General features: G+C 38.9%; 1 protein-coding gene across 1 annotated transcript in view; it reads left to right on the top strand.

The window, feature by feature from the left end:
* Window positions 1-23,207, top strand: part of RSRC1 (arginine and serine rich coiled-coil 1) — a 341,170-nt gene that overhangs the window by 128,360 nt on the left and 189,603 nt on the right. The window contains exon 5 of the mRNA XM_032805529.2: window positions 12,906-12,942. Within this exon, the coding sequence (XP_032661420.1) occupies window positions 12,906-12,942 (37 nt within the window). The remainder of the gene's footprint in view (window positions 1-12,905; window positions 12,943-23,207) is intronic.

Here is a 23,207-nt window from a genome sequence, read left to right as displayed (position 1 = left end):
TTCTGCTCTTATCAAACTCATGGACATACACCAATTTTAGCACCATCATATTTTTATTTTATTTTATTCTTGAACAGTTATACCTGTGCTAATATCTATGTATGTATCTATTTATCTAATTTCTGCTCTTCTTCTTCTCTCTGGTTTCGCAAGTTACTTTCATAGAATCTACTTGGATATTTATTGTATTTCAAATGTACCAGTAATTAGCCAAACTTATGCTTATTTTTCCAGAGTGGAGTAAAAATCTTTTTGTATGATTGGGAGTGGGGGAGCCACCCAGCAAAACACGTACCAACTTTGTGGTCTTTCAATCCTGGTACCAGCTGAGGACCACTTCAATCCGCATTATAAATTAGAGCATCCCAAAGACTGTTCTCATTTGCACACTGCTTCCAACAGATACATGGTCTGTTTTTAGTAACTGGCATAGCCAGTGTGTAGGGATTCTCCAGCCCACTCCCCCATTTCACTGGGAATGGTTCCTGAAGAGAGGGCTGGAAAGGGGATTGACATAGAACCACTAGTTTGGCTGTGCACCACCCTGAGAGTCTCCATATTTAAGAGTAATTCCCTGGTAGCCCATTAGGCAAGCTTCCTAATTGCTTTGCACCACCAGAATAAAGGCCATACTGTGGCCAATTACCCCCCCTCCAATCCGTTTACTCTGCATTTGCCATCACTTTAGTCATTTTCATTATTTTCCTACGTAGTCATGTTCCTCTACTGTTTGTGCGGATCTTCCCAATTAGGGAGAGAAAAACAAACACACACACACTTTAAATACAGGAAAATGTGGATGCAAATCCAAAAAAATTTAACAAGGAACTTGGGGCATATGTAGTACCCGAAACTACTAGTAACTTGATTTTTCAGTTTGATTAGATTTCAAGTTGTCTGTGGCCCTTTAATGTTTGATTACTGGTTTTACAGATGGGAAAAAGTTACACATCTTAAAATTTCATATGTCAGATATGCCAGCAATGTTGCATATTAAGGCAAATTTAAGACAAATATGAATCTTTTTTCACCTGTGTTCAGGCCAACCTCCTTACTTTTTAATCAGATTGGGTAGATGGATGATCTGTGTAAAATATTTGTTTTAGTTATTAATTAAATTGTGATATATTATTTGATTGTCTTTAGAAGATTGCAAATTATTTCCTTCATTATTTTAAGAAAGTTTGTTTCAAATATTATTCTTTCATGGGTCAGTTGCTTGTTCTTTCCTATACATAGGCTTGCTTTGACATAATTGTACAGTTGTTGCTGAATAGGTGTAACCTCTACTTGCTTTTAAGTCCTTGTGATTACTTTTTCAGACTAAAGAAGGAGAAAAAGTAGTGCAGAAGACAAATGGATTTGCAGGAATCATCTTTGTGCAGAGAATAGGTAACCTAGCTAGTAGTGCCCAGAAAAATCTGAAACATGGGTGTGATAATTACTGAGCATGCTCAGTAGCTTTTATTGAAAGTCAATGGGAGTTAGGCACCTAATTCACCTGGCACTTTTGAAAATCCCACCTATTATATTTTAGCCCACATTATAACCTGAAACATTGTCGTTGAAGAAAATGTGGAAGCCTGTGGAAGCGTGTGTGATAAAGTATGTCAATATTATGTTGAAATCCTAGTTTGTGATACAGATGTTACTCAACTATTCTTTCATTATAGTGGGGTGGGAGCACCGTTATAATTAGGTTGCACCAGGATTTCCATTTCAACAGGCATTAAAAAGGTCTATAAAAAGTCTGTTTTGAGTTATAAGATCAGTTGCAAGTGTTTGTTGTGATTTAGGCATTGCTTGAATTTCCTGTTGCAGTTTGTGGCGATAAAACATACTGTAAGGTTAGTTATGATATTTAAAAGTGCCATTTGACTTAAAATTTTCTACAATCTCTTTTCTTCAGTTTCCTTTTTAAAAACTTAGAGCAATCTGAGGTATGAAATGTGTGTGATTCTTTGCTATGAGTAGATTCGTAAAATGTTTATTAAACATGGCATGTTTTGCATAAAATAGTTATTTAAGCTTTGCAAAGTTATTCTTTTGATTATGTATGTTAACAGTATTACTCATCAGTGTCAACATTATCAGTGACATAAGGTGTAATGATAGCACAGGAGTTGTGCTGACACAATGTTACTGATACTTGTGGAGGAATTCTGTGCCACTGCATGCACACACAGAGTTCGTTTCCCCTGCAGATTTCTTTGCTTCCCCACAGAAAAATGACTTTCTGACAAGGAAGCAAAGGGAAGCCACAAGAGCGGTCACATGCCCCCCTGCGTCCGGACCTCTGCTGAGCCCCTCTCTCTGCATCCAGACCCCAGCCGAGCCTCTGCATCCAGAACTCCTCCTGCATCTACCCTCCCCCGCCTTTACCCAGACCCCTCTTCCCCCTAGTGAAACTCACTCCTCCAGCATCAGGAACCCTGTACCTAGATTAACCTCTGTTGAGCTCCTTGCACTTGAACCCTCACCCTGATGAAGTCCCAACCAGCTGCACCCCCCAAGCACCACTCCCTCGGAACTCAGACCCCCCTGCTGAGTCCACCCTGCTTCCCCTGCTGAGTCCCATCTCTCCACACCCAGACACCCCCCCCCCCGACCATCACCCGGGCCCCTCTACAGAGTCCAATTCCTCTGCATCCAGTACCCTCCGAGTTCCTGTGCATCTAGATCTTTCCCATATCTAGACCCCATTTCCCCTAAAGGTGCCTGCACCCAGATTACCTCACACTAAGCCCCCCCTACACCTGGATCCTGCTGGGTTGAGCCTGCCTCTCCCACTCCTGGATCGGGCCAGGGCTTGGCGTCTGTGTGAGACTCTGTCCCTCTTGCTTGCTATCTTGGTGCGCGTGGCATGGAGGGGAAGGTTAGGGTTTCTGAGGCAGGCCCAGCCCTTGCGCTGTATCAGAGCTGGGTGCAGCCTCGCTGCCGAGTCCATGTCCCGGGACAGGGAGAGAGAGGCTGCAAGGTGATCTCCCCCCTCCGTGCCAGTGGCCTGTGCTCCCCATTGCCATGCTGGAACCTCCACATTATTGACAAATAAAATATGCAGAATTTTGAAATATTATTCACAGAATTTTTGTGTGTGTGCAGAATTTTTAATGTATTGGCACGGAATTCCCTCAGGAGTACACTAAGGGAAGGCACACTGCATGATCAAAATTTGGAATTGTAACCCAGTCTAATTTAAGGTACATTGACTTTGCACACTCCTTTTGGTGGTGTGTAGAGTACATACACTACATGCTCCTCTAGCATGGGTATAAATAGTGGTTTAGATAGTGAGGCACTGTTTAGGTGAGTAGAATAAAGGCACTCCTGAACTATGTGGGTATGTACCCTACTCAGTTCTCTGATTGCCCAAGCAGTGCCTTGCCATTTGCACTGATATTTTTAGCAGAGTAGTTTCCTGCTGCCTACCCGCTGTTTGAGCCTTTCTTTTCTGAATGGAAGGGCTCTAGCATGGGATAAGACTGTGGCAGCTCCCTGCTACCCAAGCCTTTTCCCACTCTAAGGAAAGACTCCTGCTGGCTTGCAGGTCCCTGCTGTAGGAGTCTTTCCCTGAAGCAGGGAGTCTCCAGCAGTGTGGAGCTGCCAGAGACTTTCCTCTCTGGAGTAAAAGACTCCAACGGGGAAAAGGTCTGCCAGGGCGTTTCATTGACGGGTATCTACACACTACCCTGTGAACACAGCCTATTTTCATTGTGGTGAGTGGCTACACGTACCCTACATGCTGCTGCAAAATATGTACAGTGTAGATGTAATCTTGGGGGAGGGGACTCTTTTGTCTCCCTGTCATGGCTAGTCCTTGCATTGTGGTTTAAGTCTCTTCCTGCCTTTAGCTAAAGTACTGGAGGCTCCTGCTTTTTCAGCCAGCACCTGCTGACACTTCGTAGCTAAGCTCATTCATCGCAATATGATGCAAACTTGGTGGGAGTGGGATAGTGGGGCAAATTGCTTTGAAGTTTTACATACAGACACTTAACTTTAATCCACTAATTTTGTTTCAGGATAAATTTGCATACTGCACATATACAGTAAGTAGTTTACGCTGATTTGGCATAAATTACTTAGCATGCACAAGCTAATGCAAACTAAATATCTACACTGTCATGAAGAGCCACTCTCCTCATTCCAGATCACTGCAAGTTCATCTACTTAAGACCTGAAGGAGGAGCCTCACCTGTGCTTATACACCTTCTCCTGTCTTCTCTTAAACTTAAAACAATGCACTCTTTAAAACCACGCGTTGCTTACATGGAGGAAGGATGCAAAAACATCTGTTGCCCTCTCCCTTAAGTAACAGATTTCCCTTTCTAGTTAATTTTGAATGGTCTTCTGGGAGATTTGGTTCAGTGTCGTTCTGTGCCCCCATCTCCACCTCATCTGATGTCCCTGTGAGTAATTGGAGGCTCTGTCTAATTCATTTGTTCTCAAACTTTTTTACTGGTGACCCCTTTCACATAGCAGGCCTCTGGGTGTGACCCTCCCTTATAAATTAAAAACACTTTTTAATATATTTAACACCATTATAAATGCTGGAGGCTGACAGCTTGTGACCCCTCCATGTAATACCTCCTGACCCCAAGTTTGAGAACCCCTAATCTAATTCTTGAGGTCTTCATGGGGCTAGTGGCGGGGTCTGCTGCACCCATTCTCTTTTCTTTAGAGATGATTAGGAGCTGGGAAGCTAGTTGTTCAAAATCCTTTTGATGTTATTGTGAGAATGGCTGGCAATCGAACCTTCTCTTGGTCTAGCCCTGTAACAGCAGAGCAGGGGAAAATCCTTCTGGTTCCTTTAACACTTATGTCAAGTCCCAGAGTGGTCTGGGGTCAGGAGTTTGAGTTCATTACTGATGTTGATGCCTTGCCAACCCTTTGTCCCACCTAACGTGCTGAGAATGTCATCAGCTACCATGTTGTGTGGAACAAGGCCTTTAGCAAATTTTTTTGTCTTGAACATTGTTCTTGGGTGTCCAGATGTCCCAATTTTATAGGGACGGTCCTGATTTTGGGGGACTTTTTCCTTATATAGGGACCTGTTACCCATACCTTGTCCCAATTTTTTACACTTGCTATCTGGTCATCCTACATTGTTCACAGTCATTTAGGACACAGACCGGAGCAGCTGTATTTAATGCATTTTATCACTTCATTTTAAATACTAGAAATAAATACTTCTTGTTCAAATATTTTTTTCCCAATCTGAGTTCAATTCCAGATCTATATCTATATATGTATTTTGGAGAGCGTACCTTCCTGACAAATTTCTCTGTAGAGGTATTGTTTTGGGGCATAATAATCCTTCTTGTGGCTCTTGCCCACAGGCACTGCCCTCCAGCTCCCATTGGCCAGTTCCCAGCCAATGGGAGTGCGGAGCCAGTGCTTGGGGCAGGAGCAGTGTGCAGAGCCCTGTACCACCGTCCCTCCCACCCCCTTACCCCGCACCTTGGAGCTGGACCTGCTTTTGGCCACTTCTGGGGCACAATGTGGTATCAGAACAGATAGGGACTAGCTTGCCTTAGCTGGGCAGCACCGCAACGAGTCTTTTAATGGCCTGGTCAGTGGTGCTGACCAGAGCCACCGCGACCTAGTGCCTTGCATTCTGCAACCCAGTACTGGGTCACGACCCACAGTTTGAAAACCACTTTATATAAAGTTGTGGTTTTTGCATTTAATTGCATTATGGTATTCATGTCTCATAGTTTCAGTGTCCACATCAAATGTAATTGTGTGTATGTGTGTGTTTAAAGACAGTAATGAAGTGCTAATGAGGGCCAAAGATTTCAGGGCTTCTTACAGTAATGTGTCAGTGGTGAGGAGTATGCCAATAGTCCATTATGTTGAAATCAGGTTACTGGTTCTGCAATTTAATGCCTAGTTTTGATGACTATATATACTCATTCTAGCTAAGTCAAATTTGGTGATGCAGTAATAGCAGATATTATTGTAGTTATTTGAAATTTTACTGCAAATGACAATTCATTATAGCCCTGGCTTTGGTTAATTGTATGCCACCTGGTATTCTAGCCACAAAGCTATTGCAGAGAAATTTAGTCACCAAGGATATAATCGAAGTTTCAAGAATTAGTCAATAGTGATTTCAGCATGTAATTGAGAGACTAGGACTGGACTACTCTGTGTCCGTCTTGATAATGAATGATATGCAAGACGTTTGGTAATATTGTCTTGAACAACACCATATATTAAACTCTGACTTCATACATATTTTTGTTTCCCCTCTTGTTTTTTATACTGTTTATTTAAAAATATAACATAAACATGCGCTAACAATCACAGACTAACCATCATCACCTGACTTAGTGGTCAGTGAAAACACAGCTGCTGTGAAACTACCTCAGTATTAATTGCATTGCATTATGCACCCAGTCATTACAATGACCAGAAGTAAAGCAGTCCATTGAGTGGGGGTGTGTATTACGTTTCACTGTAGCATCTGGAATACAAACATTTCCAAGTGCTTTGCAGAATTGAATAATATGACACCAAATAGGACAGTGCATGATAACTGATACGAGGCTCTTCATTCAGAGCAGAGAAGGGGAAAAGAAATGTGATTTTAATGGCTATGCAAGGGAATGACACAGAAGTAGATGCTTTACTATATCTGAGTTGGGGGCTGAAGAAATGTCTTTTTCCATTCTGGCATAACCAAACTACCCTTTGCTAAGGAGAAATAATATCGAGACCTTTATTCTAGACTTTTCTTCTTATCAAATAAAATAATTTCATGCCTAATTAAGATACAGGTGGGCTGATGAGAGCGGGGGGGAAAGGGGTACTGCAACCCTAAGTTGAGCCCCCCCCCCCCCCAAAAAACATCTAACATCTGTGTAGATGAAATTAAATGGGAGGGAGTGTGGCCCCAGTAAACATGATCTCCTGGGCCCAGTGTACTAGTACATGCTCTAGTCAGTTTTTAGTTGTGATCCTTTACTTCTAGAGATTTCTCTGGGAAGAATCTTTTTTTAATACTGTATTGGCCAGAAATCTGCTTCTATGCCCAAGCTGTTAAATATGGGTGAGGTCATAAAATATACCCTCTTATACAATACCGTTCATTGCAGGGATCCCAGAATACTTGAAACATTATAAATGCACAGCACTACTGAAATATGGTCCCTTCTGTGCTGAGGTTGATCAGTCACAGGATGACAAGCATTCAGCATGCCGCACCTCTTGTTTGGGGGCAGGGTAAACCTTTTCCAAGGATAGGCTCTTTGCCCAGCCAGTCATAGTTCTCCCATAACCCCCAGCCTCTTTTCCCCAGGCATCTTAGATTCATTGATTCCAAGGCCACAAGGGACTATTGTGATCATCTGTTCTGACCTCTTTTATAACACAGCCCATAAAACTTTCCCAAAATAATTCCTAGAGCTTTTCTTTTAGCAAAATGTCCAGGCATGGTTTAAGAATAGCCAGTTATAGAGAATCCACCACAACCCTTGGTAAATTGCTCCAGTGGTTAATTACAGTCACTGTTAAAAATGTATGCCTTTTTTTCCTGTCTGAATTTGTCCAGCTTCAACTTCCAGCCATTGGATAGAGTGGAGTTATGCCTTTCTCCGCTAGCTTGTAAAACCCATTATCAGATATTTGTTCTGTGTGTAGGTACTTTACATATAGTAGTCAAGTCACCCCTTAATCTTGCTCAGCCATTTCCAATTCCTCTCCTTCCTGCTCCTTGTTTAATCTCTCTACCCACAATCCTGGCCTCTAGTCACCCCCACACCTCACTAGCTCCTCATCGAGTCAAGTCTCCGTCACCAGGCTCCTCATCCAATCTAAGCTCCCCTTTCTCTCTACTCTTTGTCCTGGCCTCTTTGGCTAGCCAGGCATTTCTTCCCCTGCACCCCGTCAGATTTGTCTCCCCTGTGCCCCATCTCCTTCCCTACCATTCCTCCCCACCAACAAGTCCATTTCCCTACCCAGCTCTTCATCTGATCTCAGTTCTTGCCACACACATTACCCTCTCCTTTATTTCCTGTCTCCATTACCCAGCTCCCAGTCTCCATCTCCCCATATCAGCCTTCACTCCCAGTCCCACCCCCTCACCCCCGGTCGCTTTTGTCCCTTCTGTAGTTGAATTATGCAGCTTCTTTCTAAACATTGCACAGCTGGGGAGCATTGGCTTTATGGCCACTGCAAATAACAATGAAGAACATGGACTACCTATAAGTAGCTGAAGTGTTTTGTTTAACTGTAGTGTGCAGAACAACAATAGTTGTATATTTGCTGATTGTGAAATTACTATTAAATTGAATGCATTAATGCAGGTAAATGATTTGTGAAATCATTAGTTACTTGAGAGCATGACTACTTTAATTTTTTTTCGGTAACCTTGATTAACTGTTTGGGTTTATACATATATATGTGTATTTATGTACCATATATACTCGTTCATAAGCTGAACTTTTTTAGTAAAAAAGGGAAGCACCAGAGAAGGGGGTTGGCTTATGAACGGGTATAGAGAGGGAGAGATGGAACATAACTACTCCCCCCAACAGAGGGAGCAAGGAGAGGCAGCACAGCCAGCAGAGACAGAAGGGAAGAGCTGGGGCAAGAGTGTCTCCACTTCTAGCCATGCTGCTGTTCCCCAATCATCCAAAGCAGCTGCATCTCTGGCAGGCTGTGGCCACGCTGCCCGGCCTGCCGGAGCACTCTGCGGCCGTGCCACCTGGCCCAGCCCTCTGGAACAAGCTACAGCTGCACCGCACAGTCTGGCATGCTGGAGCAGGCTGCAGCCGTGCTGCCCAGCCTGCTGGAGCAGCTCCAGCCAGGCCAGAGACATCCTCCCCTGCTCCTCCCCAGATAAGGTGGGAAGGGATGGGATGGGGAGAGTGTGGGGGTCCTGGGCTAGGGTGGGGTCATGTAGGGGATGGTCACAGGGATTACTCCCCTGACCTCCAGCTTCTTCCCCCATGCAAATTTCCCCACCAGTTGCTGTACTGGCCCATCAGGGTAAGCCTGGTGCCCCAGGGCACTTTGTTTACTTAGGTTTACCTCCGTGCCTGCAGACGCTTGAGGTAAACAAACCATCTCGGCCTACCAGCGGCTTATCCTGATGGCCTGGGAGCCAAAGTTTGCTGACCCCTGAATTATAGAGTCGTCTTATGAACAGGTCATAAACATTTTCACTTATCTATCTTGGGGGGGTCGGCTTATAAACGAACCAGCTTATAATCGAGTATATACAATATGTCAATATATGTGTAGGTGTAAATCAGTGTTTTTAACAAATATCAATTGATATAATCTGTTTCTTTGTTCCATAAACTTTCAATAAGTTAACATGAACTCAATTAGGTACCTACATTGTGGTTTCAAGTAATCCAAAGATGGCTACACTTGCCTCATTGAATTCCTGGCTTGTTGTTACAGATCTCTCATGGCCATGATTCAAATTTAGTTCAGCTGTAATGTTTTCCTCACTTAACTTCACCTTTGAACTAGTTTGAGTGGTGTGCTTACTGTCTTTAATGTAAGCTTTTTAAAATAGCTCTTTACAGTAGAAATTCATAATAGAGGAAAATCACAACTCCAGAGCTGATGTAAAGGGGCAAGAGAAGTAAAATTACAAATAAGTATTGTATCCAAGCAGCAGAGAATCCTGTGGCACCTTATAGACTAACAGACGTTTTGGAGCATGAGCTTTCATGGGTGAATTCATGGTATTCACCCACGAAAGCTCACGCTCCAAAACGTCTGTTAGTCTATAAGGTGCCACAGGATTCTCTGCTGCTTTTACAGATCCAGACTAACACGGCTACCCCTCTGATACTATTGTATCCAACAAACATAAAAATTAAATGTTGTTGTGCTTTGTAGACTAATAGTTTGAAAGGTAAATGTGTATATTGTGGGGGGAGTGTAATGTGGAAGAAATGAATGAAATTTCTGGAAAGCTAAATATTATTGGTGAATATGAAATTAATATTAGCTATCTGTTATTGCACAGCTCCTTTTAAACTCTGAATCTGAGGCTGTGCATAAAACAGCTCTTGTCGCCATTTACAGTGATAAAAAGGATAATGTATTCTATTAAAATCTTAGGTGAGTTAATGTTTTGGTAGTCATTTTTAAATGTATTGTGACTACAATTTAGCAACAGTTCCAGATTTTTTTATAATACAATATTTAAAGTACAACATTGGGTGTAGTAGTGTCGCCTTATTACCTAAAGGAATACATTTTTGAACAACAAAGATAATTTTGTCTTAGCTACATTTTTACTAGATGTCATTGTATGATTGATGCATGGCGTCCTCTGGCTGGTAAGATGCTAACATTGAAACTGACAGGTGCCACATGGTTTATTTAGGACAGTCTCAGTCTTGTCCTAGTTAGTTTCATAATGTTTGCCTTATGTATGTTCAACCACTGCATTTCCTGCTTTAGAGCCTTGTGTTACACCAATATTACTATCTGTGCTGCCTCAACTACAAATTGGATGAACAGCCAGTGACACTTTTCCAATATTATTACATTAAACCAAGTGGATTTTGATTGATAACCTAATATTCAACTAATGCAAAACATCAATCATGGCAAGTATATTAATTATTTAATATTGCAGTCTAATTCAGAAATCGATGTGCTGCATGAGGGGAAGGGAAACTCACTGTTCCCAGAAGACTTAAGACAGAACGATTTGAAAAAAATAACACCCCCCCTTCCCCCACAAAACCCTGCTGTACTCTTGTGTGTTAGGTCGATACAAATCTTTATTCATTTGCCAATAATCTCTTCCCATTTTCCACTTCAGGACCATTTTATCAGTTTTGAGACCTATAATTGAATTAAGTCTGCTTTCAGCACAGGGCAAACGGAGTTGCACAAATATTGATGAAGTCATGACAGGGACAGCACAGGAGACAGACCACTAAAGAGGGCAGATTTTATACCGTTAGCTGGAAGCTTCCTACATCAGTGTCTTGGAAGCCTGCTTCTCAGTAAATTAAGTTCATTAGGATCTTTAGCACCACATAAAAAATATACAGGACTTCATTTTTATCTAAATAATATATGATCTTGTATAGGAAGTTTTGGTTATAAAAAAAATAGTATAAGAGAAGTCCAACTTTTTCTGTGACTCCATTTCAGATGAATTTGAAGAGAATAAGTATACTTAGTATACTTACTGAAAGCTTTGTCAAAATTATAAAGTAATACTTTAATTTCATATGAAAGAGCCTAACATTATTAACACCAAATAATTAACAAAAAAGAATACAAAATTAGCTTTGTATATTAAAATTTGTGATTTTTGTGTGAGACTAATGTAATGTCAAATGCTGAAAACTAGATAATGTAAAAATGTCTTAAATAAAAGGAGATTGCATAATTACTGGAGTATTCAAAAGTAACATTAGGTTGGATGCGTTAAAATCACATTTCCTTCAATATTTTTGTATTTGTAATCTTTAAACCTGTTTTTTTTAATATTTTGCTAGTTAGCAAAATAGAAAGAGCTGATGTTTACCTTTTCAGAGGAATGGGGGGAGGAGGAGGTTGTTTGTTTTGCCATTTCTGGTTTTATACGTCTGTATAATTGTTGAAAAAGAATATTCTACACATAGGTAAACACTGTTATATGACCCAGGAATTAATTGCTTGGACGGTCATTTTTTTCTGTTTGTCATGATTGCGACATCAACAGAAAGGGATAGTTAAGTTTAGAAACAGATTTAATGTTGAATCTATGAAAGCAGAAACTGGCTGTCATCACTGAGTTTTTTTGGTTTTTTTTGGAAGTGCCAGAGAGAAGGCATTTTATCCAGTTCACTTCACTCAGCTGGGGAAATTGTTTATCCTTATCCAGCTTGGCAAACTTGCACTGTATCTGTGCTCAGCAGTGTGCATTAAAGATTAAGTTTTCAGTCTACATTTTCCTTGCCTTAGTGTCTTCAGTTTCTCATTGGTCCTTTGCAACCTTCCAGTTTTTGTGTTTTTGTGTGTTTTTCCTTATTTTTTCTATCTGTGCATTAAAGTTTTGCAACTGATATGAACAGAAATATTTAAAGTTCTAGCATCCCTGCCATCATCTAGTTAATTAACGTACAATTAATTCATTATCTCCCTTGTTTGTGAATGCTCAGAACATTTGTTAACAAAGTTCTGGTAAAGGGAGCTCAGACAGGCAGTGCACATAGATTTTGATGTGATAGTACTAAGTTTTGTATTTGTTTTTTTAAATTTTTCTATGAAGCACTGGTGCTTTATGTATAAAACATTTTTTTGGGTTAGTACAGTGGTTCTCAAACTTTTTATATTGGTGACCCCTTTCACACAGCAAACCTCTTATAAATTAAAACACATTTCTTATATTTAACATTTTTTAAAATGCTAAATTCACAACCCTATTGTTTAAAATAAATTTACCTTTTCTCACTGCTTTTCAATTAAGACTAAAACACATTTTGTTGAAATATTGTTATAAGCAGAAAAGTTTTTTTTAAAAAAATAGTTACTGTTTAGTATTGGGGCGTGAAGAAACTTGGCCAATATCACTTTTCACATCAGGCTTAGCTCTCCATTGCCACCCTTACTTCTGTGCTGCTGCTTCATTCAGAGTTGGGTGGCTCATGACCCCCACATAATAACCTTGTGACCCCCTGGATTAGTAGGACCTGGGGTTCCTGGGTTATAACAATTGTAAGGAAAGTAAAATTTTGGAGTTTAAGTAGGTAAATAATCTTGGCTTTAATGAGACGGTTTTTTCCCTTGTGTTTTTAATAGTCAAGATGTAAAAGTTAAGAACATTAGAAAGACAGTCAAGAATTTACATCACTTTCTTTTGACATTTTTGGGTTAAACATAAATCATTACAGACAAGGGTTTAGCAACTATTTACAACTTCTATTCTTGTGTTATAGGGACTCTGGAAACATCAAAGCTGGATTAGAACATCTGGTAAGTTCTAATTTTCTCTTGAACATTTGCATCATCTTTGATATCTGCATTCCAAATGAACACTTTTGAATGAGCTTTGAATACCTTGAATTGAGAAAGTCAACCATTTCCCAGAGGGTCAGCTCACTGTTATTATGTGAAGGCACTTACATTTTCATTTATTTTATGGTTTCAAGGGAATTTTAATTTTTTTAAATTACTTTTTTTGATGTAGAGATGAAATAAAATGGACTACAATCCTGCATTGATGATTGCCTTAATTATAAACAAAAATTGTTTGGTGTTGGATTTTTGGCATATCCTGATCTAAAAACAACAAACTTCTGTTCTAAAAAAAAATAAAAATCAAATATTGCATGCATAAATATGGTATGTTTTAGTAATCTGAAGTCTTTGAAAGAAGTGCACAGCTTTGTTTTTTCTGTTGTCTTTCTTATGAATAATTTATTGATTTAAATTCTATTCAGTTGTACAATATAAAATAATTGAGATGCAAAATACTTTTTGGTTTAAGTAAACATATTCAAACCACAAGTGAAAGCAAGACATACATAGCGTTAAAAACTAATCAGTTGGTCAAAACTGAAAATCCAGTATTATAAGTGCAAAATTCATCAAGATTAGTATATTAATGTCAGTGATCAGCAGAACACTAAGCATTTCATGTAAATGGATCATTTTAAGTCATTGGCTGGATGATGGTTACATCTAAATGTTCAATAGTACACTCTCTTCTCTAAATACAGTGTAAGAACTTTTGAGATTTAAGTCTTCATTTAGGTATACAGAAAACGATTTATACTGTTCTCTGTCATGAACCATAAAAGGATGTAATTATCACTGCTGAATGCAAGTAATTTTTAGCAATTGCTCGTCATTTCCCCATGCATGGTCACATTCTCGAATGTGGGTAACCATTTAGGAAAGTATGAGTTTTGTAGAAGCTTGTGGACCACGCTCTTCCTGTGTATTTCCAGGAGAGAGAGGACCTGGACCATGTATGGCACAGTTGTCAACTGTCTTTTTTGTGGAATGACAAGAGCTCCATCTCTACTTGTATTCTGAATCTGCATGTAATTGAACTAGTTGGTTATGTCTAAATATTACAGAAGTTGAGAAATGGATCTTGCATGCTAGTTTTTTTTTTAAATGTTTCATTCCTTTAGTGTTGTCAGGTTGCTGTAATCTAATGGGTTCGGAGACTACTTCTAATGCATTATAAAGATGCTGTTGTCCTGACAGATGACCATGGCTGGTCCTTTTTACTAAATTGGGAATAGTATGATAGCTGAAAATGCGAGTGTGATTTATAATGTCACCTCAAACCATCAGGTTAAGCAAGGAGAGGCTGAATGGTTTCCTAGGAACCTCTGAAAAAAGAGGAGTCTGGTTCACTGGCACAAACACTGTAGTCTAGTACAGGGTTCTCAACCTTTCCAGACTACTGTGCCCTTTTCAGGAGTCTGATTTGTCTTGTGTACCCCCAACTTTCACCTCACTTCAAAACTACTTGTTTACAAAATCAGACATAAAAATACAAAAGTGTCATAACACGCCGTTACTGAAAAATTGCTTTTTTTCCTCATTTTTACCATATAATTATAAAATAAATCAATTGGAATATAAATGCTGTACTTACATTTCAGTGTATAGTATATAGAGCAGTATAAACAAGTCATTGTCTGTATGAAATATTAGTTTGTGCTGACTTCTCTAGTGCTTTCTATGGAGCCTGTTGCAAAACTTCACAAATATCTAGATAAGTTGATGTACTCCTCGGAAGACCTCTGTGTATCCCTAGGGGTACGTATACCACTGGTTGAGAACTAGTGCTCTAGTATTATGCGGTAAATTCACTGGAAAGATAATCTCTGGAAGTTCTCAACACTAAAAGATTGTTGGTATAAGTACACATCATATCTTTTAATAAAAGCTTGTCTTCATCAGATATATTTATTCTCTTGTGTTTCTATGAAGGACTTGACAAAAGCCTCCATACTTAGTTAGGAACTCTCTTAATAATTTTGGAAAAACAGCTGTTGTACGTACATGTGCAAACACAGAAACTGATTTTGCAAGATATATAGAGATTTGTGTTATGTATTGAAAGCAGGATTCATACTAGAAAGGGTTTTACATCCTAAATTTATAGTTAGACAACTTCATGCAAGCCTATGTACTTGACCTCCAACAGATTGTAGGCACATTTGCAAGAAAAATTAGTCATTTGCTTATAGCAAACTCACTGCCCATATTTTTTTTTAAAAAACACCTGATCTTAAAAAGAGAAGAAAATACTTTGCATTGATTAGATAGAGTGTTTTATCCCTTGATTTTTAAAAAAGAAATGGTACCCATGTTAGTTGTGGTGTAATCGTCACTCTTCCTTTAAATGCATGTTCCTTTCATCCATATGCTTTTCACCACCGTATTCATATGGTTGCAATCTATCTAGGTACTTCCAAGTATTTCTGTGATGCCTACCATCTTGGTATCTAATTTCTATCTGTGCAACTGACTGAATTACGTAAAATAGAATATCTTTTCCAGAAACATGTGAAACATATTGTAGGTCGTCATTTGAAAATATTTTCTTATTTAAAAAGAGTAGCTGTTGTCATGAAATGAAGAAAATTAATATTTTAGACTTCACACGCATACATCAGTTGTTTTTTTCTGTGGTATGATGTTTTGAGGTGCAATTAAGACTGCCCCTCCGAGTGAACTCCTTAGACAGCTTGACAGAAATTGCCTGCACCCTGGTGGAACTGCCCTCCAGTGTGCCTCCCATTACAGAGTTAGGAGTGTGATCAGGTTGGACTCTCCTGTGCCCATAAAGGACTGAATCAGTTCTAAGGTCTGAAGAATTTTGCTTGACAGTATGAAAAAAAATTAATGGGAAAATCTATATACACATACCTTTTTAATTAAGAGAATTAGTGATTCATAGTACACTTATTTAAAACATTGTAATTGTAACTTTATACATTATTTTTGGATAGTTCGAGTTACAGAATTAAATAAGTTGTAGAAACCTCAGAATAGAAAGTGAGTAAATAATGTTTGCAATTCTCAGTGGTCTTGTTTTCTAATAGTTATGCCAAAAAAGAAACATGGAGCCATATGAGTGTTGGGTTTTTTTTCAACAGAGAGATCCCATTTGTGCCTTTCATATTCTATAACATTTCAGAGTGATGACCTGCTTGTTTTTGTGGTCAAGCAACACAGTCTGACTGTTTTAAGTGTTGATGTGCACCTTGTCATTAATAGCTTGTTTAACCAATCAGTAGCTTGCATAAATACAGTTATTGCGTGCTAGCCATGTTGTTGTATATTAATCAATAACTAGCAACAGGGATGATGATAAACTCTTCCCAGGCTGGCTAGATGGATTTGTGCATGGCTAAGCAAATAAAACAATTGTTCACTATTTACATTTATAGTCAAATAGCTGTTAGGTTACATTACAACTAAGATAGAGCTGTTCTACCACTGAGTTGTAGTTTCCAGATTAAAACTGTTTAATTGTTATGGTTTTGATTTAAAAAAAAAAATCCTAGTATTCAAGCATATGGCTTGAACTTCCGTTTTTTGCTCAGTGATGTTTTGCCCTTAACCTACCCTTTTTTGTAACTCAGTGCTATTATTGACTCTGAAAGTGTGACTCTCACTGTGTCATTCATGAAATTGGTCACCATCTTGTATTTCCTTCATGGGAGGAAATCCAGAGGCCTGCTTTAAAAGTTTTATTTTCATTTCAAATTTACTATATAGTCTGTATAGTCCTTAAATGAAGAGGAACTTAGATTTGGAAGCTGCTCAAGTGACAGCCTAATTTCTTCTTCCTGAAAGTTTATGATGGTGTCAAAAAACACATGGGTCCTAAAACACATCATTGTCGGCATGTCTTATTGGATGGCAGTATAGGAGGTATAGGCACTGAGATTAACATATGCTGTACTTGTATCTGTAGGAAGTATTAATCTATCTGAAAAAAATGCAGTTTCTCTAGATATCTGATACAATCAAATGGATTAGGTTTAATCGGATTTACAAAAATATAATAGTCATGTAATGTATTTTAATTACCTAAATTTATTGAATGTGTGAGAATACTTGGGCTTTAGTCTAGTCTAGTATTTTTCAACTAATTAGAGGCATGCAGATGTCCAGTACAGAAGCTCCCCGACTTACACAAATGTCCTGTTCCGTAAGTCCGGATTTCCGTAAATCGGGTTTGCATAACCTGGGGACCGTCTGTATTGCCCCCATCGTGTTATGAATCATATTCACAGCAATATGTGGACACAATAGGATAACTGTACAAAGGAAGATTAGCCTCTTAACTCTGGATTTCCTTGCTTTATATAAACTTGGTCTACCAAAGAGACCTCTCTAAAGAACATCTGTGCTGTTAACTATTCAATGACACTCTTCTTCTCTTGTGGCCTGATCCTAAGTCCACTGAATTCGATGGTAGACTTTCCATTGATTGAATTAGCTTTCGCTCAGAGTCTTGGTAATTATGGAACCAATATCCGTCCTAGAATGATGAGTAAATGAGTAGGTCACCGTAATTAAATGGGTTGCTGGCTTTTTAATGAGCTGTAAAATGGAGATGTTAACTACTTGTGTTAACTAACAATCAGTTGCCACTCTTCACATGAATAGTGATGTTAACCCTGGCACCCTGACTAATTTCCATAGTAGCCAATTATATTTTGCTAGCTTGAATTCTCCCTCAGTTGAATAAGAGCAGGGCTGTTTTTAAGTTTTTTTCTGCTGCAGCTGTTTTTTATAGAAAATTGGGTTTTTGATTAAAATCTTTTGTGGGAAATGTCTGTTCTCCACAAAGGAAGAACTTTTATTGGAAAAAAAAAATGGAGTACACAAAACCTGAAAAAAAAATTACCTGGAACTGCTGCTGTTATGGTTCATGGGAGTTGTCGTTTGGGTGCTTCATCTACCTCATTCTGTTATATGGACTGGGTTCTCTGGCCAGACTACATCTCTCAAGATGCATCATGCTGCAGTCTCAGAAAAAAAGTAGAAACATGATGTATCAGGGGACATGTAGTCTGGCCTGGAAACTCAGACTTTAGAGGAGAATTGGGATGTGGGACAGCCAAACTGTCCCTGAAGCTCTGTGGTGGTATTTCTGGATAGACATTTTCAGTTTTTAATGAATAATTTGAACCAAAAAGTCAAAATTTTCTGTGGGGATGGGAGGAGGGAACCACATTTTCAGACTGGCTCTGTAAAGAAGGTATTCTTCACTTCATATTATAAACTGCTATAGAGTTGTGCTGTGCAGCTAATATACCAGTACTAAAACATCCTTGGAATTTCTAAACATTGTAAATGACAATTTCTTAACTCAAAAAAGTATTGCAGCCAACTTGGAGAAATTCTTTAGACCGTGTCCCAGCAGATAAAGCAGAACTGATCATAGAACAAAAAATTATTTCGGTACAAGTGATCATGACTAAGACTACATTTTAGTGACAGATATTTTTAGTAAAAGTCTTGGACAGATCACGAACAGTAAACAAAAATTCATGGCCCGTGACCTGTGCATGACTTTTACTATATATCCCTGACTAAAACTTGGGGCGGTGGCCTGGGTGCTCGAGGTGGAAGTGGGGCAGGTTAGGGCAGGGATTGGCAGGAGCTGGGGTTGGGGCAGGTTCCCTACCTGGCTCATGGGAAGCAGGGCCCTCCAGCTTCTAGCTCCACATGCTGCCTTCATTCCACCCCAAGCCCTAGTTCTGCAGCTCCCATTGGCTGGAACTGCGGCCAATGGGAGCTATGAGGGTGGTGCCTGTGCCTGAGCCTGTGGGCGGAGGCAGCACGTGGAGCTAAGAACTTAGGGAAGGGAGTTTCTGTCACCCTTCCGGGGAACTCCCCCCAGGCAAGCAGCGCCTGGCACCCAATCCCCAGCTTTAACCCCCGCCCCCCCGCCCAAACTCCTGCTGCTGGGGGAATGGGGTGGGGAACCTGAGACTGCCCCAGCAGCAGCCATTGTGACTGACACAGGGGCTGCTCAGGCGGCTCCCGGTTCAGCTGCATGGGCCGCTGCAGAAATCACAGAGGTCATGGAATCTGTGACTTCCATGTCCTCTATGACAAACACAGAGCCTTAATCATGACTTGATCATATTTATAACCACATTTATAATCATTTGATCGTATGGTGTTGATACCACTCTTTCCATTCCACTAGTCTCTCAGGAGGATGCTGAATAGCAGGTACTAAAGTTGAACATTTTAAAATCAGCAGGTCCAGATAACTTGCATTAAGAGTTTTAAAAGAGCTGTCTGAGAGACTCACTGAACCATGAATGTTCAATTTCAATAAGTCTTGGGGCACTAAGGAAGCTCCAGAAGAATAAAAGAGAGCCAACGTTTTGCCACTTTTTAAAAAGGGTAAACAGGCCTATGATTACCAGAGTCATATCGTTAGTTTGACATTGATCCTTGGCAAGATAATAGAGCGGCTGATATGGGACTTGATTAATAAAAAATTAAAGGAGGATAATGTAATTAATGAAAATCAATATGGCTTTATGGAAAACAGATCCTGTTAAACTAATATTATATCTTTTTTTAATTAGATTGAAAGTTTGATAAGGGTAATAGTGTTGATGTAATAATTTTTTGTAAGTCATTTGGCTTGGTACAGCACAACATTTCAGTTAGGAATCTTGAATGATATAAAATTAACATGGCACACATGGCTGAAATAAAAGCTGCCTGACTGACAGATTTAAAAATGTAATTGTAAACAGGGAATCATCAAGTGTTTTTCCAGTGAGATTCTTCAGGGATTGGTTCTTGGCCCTGTGCTAGTTAACATTTTTATCTGTGATCTGAAAGAAAACATGAAATCAGCACTGTTAGAATTTTCACATGACACAAAAATTGGGGGTAGAGGAAAATAATGAAGAGAATAGGGTCACTGATCTGGATTGCTTGATAAACTGGGGCCCAAGCAAGCAACATACATTTTAATACAGCTAAATGTAAAGGTATCCATTTAGGAGCAAATGGTGTAGCCATTCTTACAGGATGGGGGACTCTATCCCTGGAACCAGTGACTCTGAAAAAGATTTGGGGATCATGGTGGATATTTAATTGAACATGGATTCCCAGTGTGATGCTGTAGCCAACAAGAGCTAATGTGATCCTGGGATGCATAAACAGGAGAATCTCCAGTAGAAGTAGAGAGGTTATTTTACCTCTGTGTTTGGCACTGCTGCAGTTGCTGCTGGAATACTGTATCCAGTTCTGTGCTCACAATTCAAGAAGGATGTTGATAAATTGGAGAGGATTCAGAGAAGAACTATGAGAATGATTAAAGGATTAGAAAACATACTGTATAGTGACATGGTCAAGGATCTCAATTTATTTATTTTAACAAAGAGAAGGTCAAGGGATGACTAGATTATGGTCTATAAATATCTACACAGGGAACAAATATTTTAAAAGGGCTCTGCAGCCTAGCAGAAAAAAATGATAATATAATACTATGGATGGAAGCTGAAACTAGACAAATTCAGACTTAGATATAAGGTGTACATTTTTAATGGTGAGAGTAACTAACCAGTGAAACAAGTTGCCAAAGGTTGTCTGGATTTTCCATCACTGACAATTTTTCAATCAAGATCGAATGCTTTCTAAAAGATACTTTCTAGGAATAATTTTGGGGAAGCTCTGTGGCGTGTGCTATACTGGAGGTAAAAATGGATGATCACGGTGGTCTTCTGCCCTTTGTATCTATGAATCTATTAATATTATACCCTAAATTCAGCTGGATTTCAGTAGTAGACCCTGTGTAGCATTGTATTTCAGGTAAAGTTTATAAAGTCTCTTCAGGATGAAAGGTGCTTTATACACACGTAAAATAAAAGCTTAAAGTGCTATTTCAGGTTTATGCTATGTGAATACTGGTGAGAGGCAGCTAGAACTTGACAACAATCTCTAGACATGAGAATGAAAATTATGAGAATATTTGATCGAGGGACAAGTTTAGAACAACAAAATAGGAGACCTCCGGAAAGCTTGAGCAGGACAGGGGTGGTATGAAGGAACATTTGGAGCAATGTGCTTTTATGGGGAAGGAAACAGTCGCATAGAAAGTCAAGTTGAGGTGGGAAATGAGCATGAATCTATGCATTTTTAAAAATATTTCTAGGTAAACAAAAATTGGCCAAACTGATGAAGAAAATTGGGCCCTGTGTGGTTCTGGTGATATCATAACCCATTTAAACTTTGCTCTTGTGGTTTATGATGTCACAAAAACCATCTGAGGTATTTATTTCCTTGTAAATCCCTATCATTCATGACTCTCACTTATTCTGCATACAGTTTATGAATGTTTACATGCCAGGCAGTGTGCTTACATAATTTATTTAAAAAGTTCAGTTTGCTATTTGATACAGTAAACACTAAAGTCTTCAGCTTGCTTCATTCACTTAATTAGTTCTTTTTCTTAAGATTTTTTTTGTTACGAAATAACAGGTATGTTATAAAAGTGATTCCTGTTGGAGAGGCTGGTGTAAAAATACGTGCACTGTTAAGATCTTCCTAACAGGATTATGATGTTACCTTTTTTTTTTCTTTTAACAGAAGACAACTTTTAGTTTTGCTTTGTAAGAAGGTTGAACAGATTCAGACAGTGCTCAGGTGTGATCCCTTTATAAAATTGTCTTAAATTACAGTTTACCTTAAACGATAATTCTTATCTCTCTCTTAATTCTGAAAATGTTCCAGTTAATTTCTACTATGTAGATTGTGTCACACGTAAGTATTTATGTAGACACATGGTACGTAATAGTTAATGGTCCCAATTCTGCCTTGAATCTGTTTGCATAGCTCCCATTAAAATCAGTGGTTGGTGTGTGCATGCAATTGAGGGCAGTATTGTTATGTCTAGACAAAAACTACCCTCACACTTGTATTGCTAGTCTGAGGCAAGTAGCAGTAAAAGGGAGAAAAAAACTGTCCTTGATTAAAAATAGAGTCTAAAATTATGTTGTATAAGCTCTAAAATTCAGTTTTAGATATAGAGGAAATAAAATTTTACTTATATAAAAGTGTTTTAAAAAACATGAATAAGGTTTCTAAAGTAATTTTTCTCTTCTGTGGCATATGAATAATCATTTTAGGGATGGTCTTCATAATATACTCCCGCTCTTGAAGAATGTAGCCATCCCAAACTCATGCTGATAAAACACTTATCATGCCACACTACCATGTATGTAAATAATTATTTTGATTATTATCAAAATATCCACACATGTCCAAAATATCCACACATGTCCAAATCTGAAATATCCACACATGTCCAAATTAAAATATCCACACATGTCCAAATCTGAAGACTGGACTTGTTTTTTCTGTCAGCTTCAATTTTGAAGACTCTTTCCTAGTTTTTGAAAAATGCTAATTTTGAACATGTGTGTATGTGGGCTATGGATCTTTATTTTGTCTTCAAAGAAGCCTCTGCACAAGAATATGCTTGAGATTAGTTATCAAGTAATTGTGGAAGTATAATTTGACTTATTTTTCAAAGTATAGGGACATAAAAATATTAAACGCTTCACTAAAATTCCATACAGTCTTTTTAAAATCACCGAAACTGGAAAAAAAAATTTGCTTCATTTTTTCCAGAAAAAACCCTCTTCTTTCCTCCAAGAGTTAATGTTAAGATTTAGAAAATGCAAAGTTTTTATTTTCATTATGAAGTAATGAATATTAGTGTTGAAATGGCGGTATAGTTCCTATCGAACTTAGTTGCTGTTATAGGCACTGATCCAAAGTCAATTTAAATCAATGGGAGTCTTTCCACTGATTTTACCTTATATTGATGACTGAGGACTTGCTTTCTTTTTCCCTATCTTACCTGTTAGTGAAATAAACTCTTCTTCCTTCTTCCGCTGTCCCTCAAGAAAGCCAACTTCAGGGGTTATGCTTGGGGTAGGCAGTCTCTGGGACTTTCTTCCTATCCTAGCTTCAGTATAGGAATGTATTTTGTTGAGGAAAAAGACTCTTCAGGTCACTTCTTGTCATCCCCCAGACAAAGTAGCCTTTAGGCATAAGGGGCATGTTCTAGGAGCTTCTCTACTACACTGGAAGTCTCCGAAGCGAGGAAGGTGAGGCTAGTCTTTCCTCAATACATCATTCTCACAGTCAGAAATTGGCTTGGACATGCAGGACGGCTGTATCTACTCCCTGAAAGGGACAGTCTGTCTGGTTCTACGCTC

This window comes from Chelonoidis abingdonii, chromosome 8, assembly GCF_003597395.2.
Source record: "Chelonoidis abingdonii isolate Lonesome George chromosome 8, CheloAbing_2.0, whole genome shotgun sequence".
Classification (NCBI taxonomy): Eukaryota; Metazoa; Chordata; order Testudines; family Testudinidae; genus Chelonoidis; species Chelonoidis abingdonii.
Note: the sequence above shows the minus strand (reverse complement) of the source record. Positions and strands in the feature narration are given on the sequence as shown.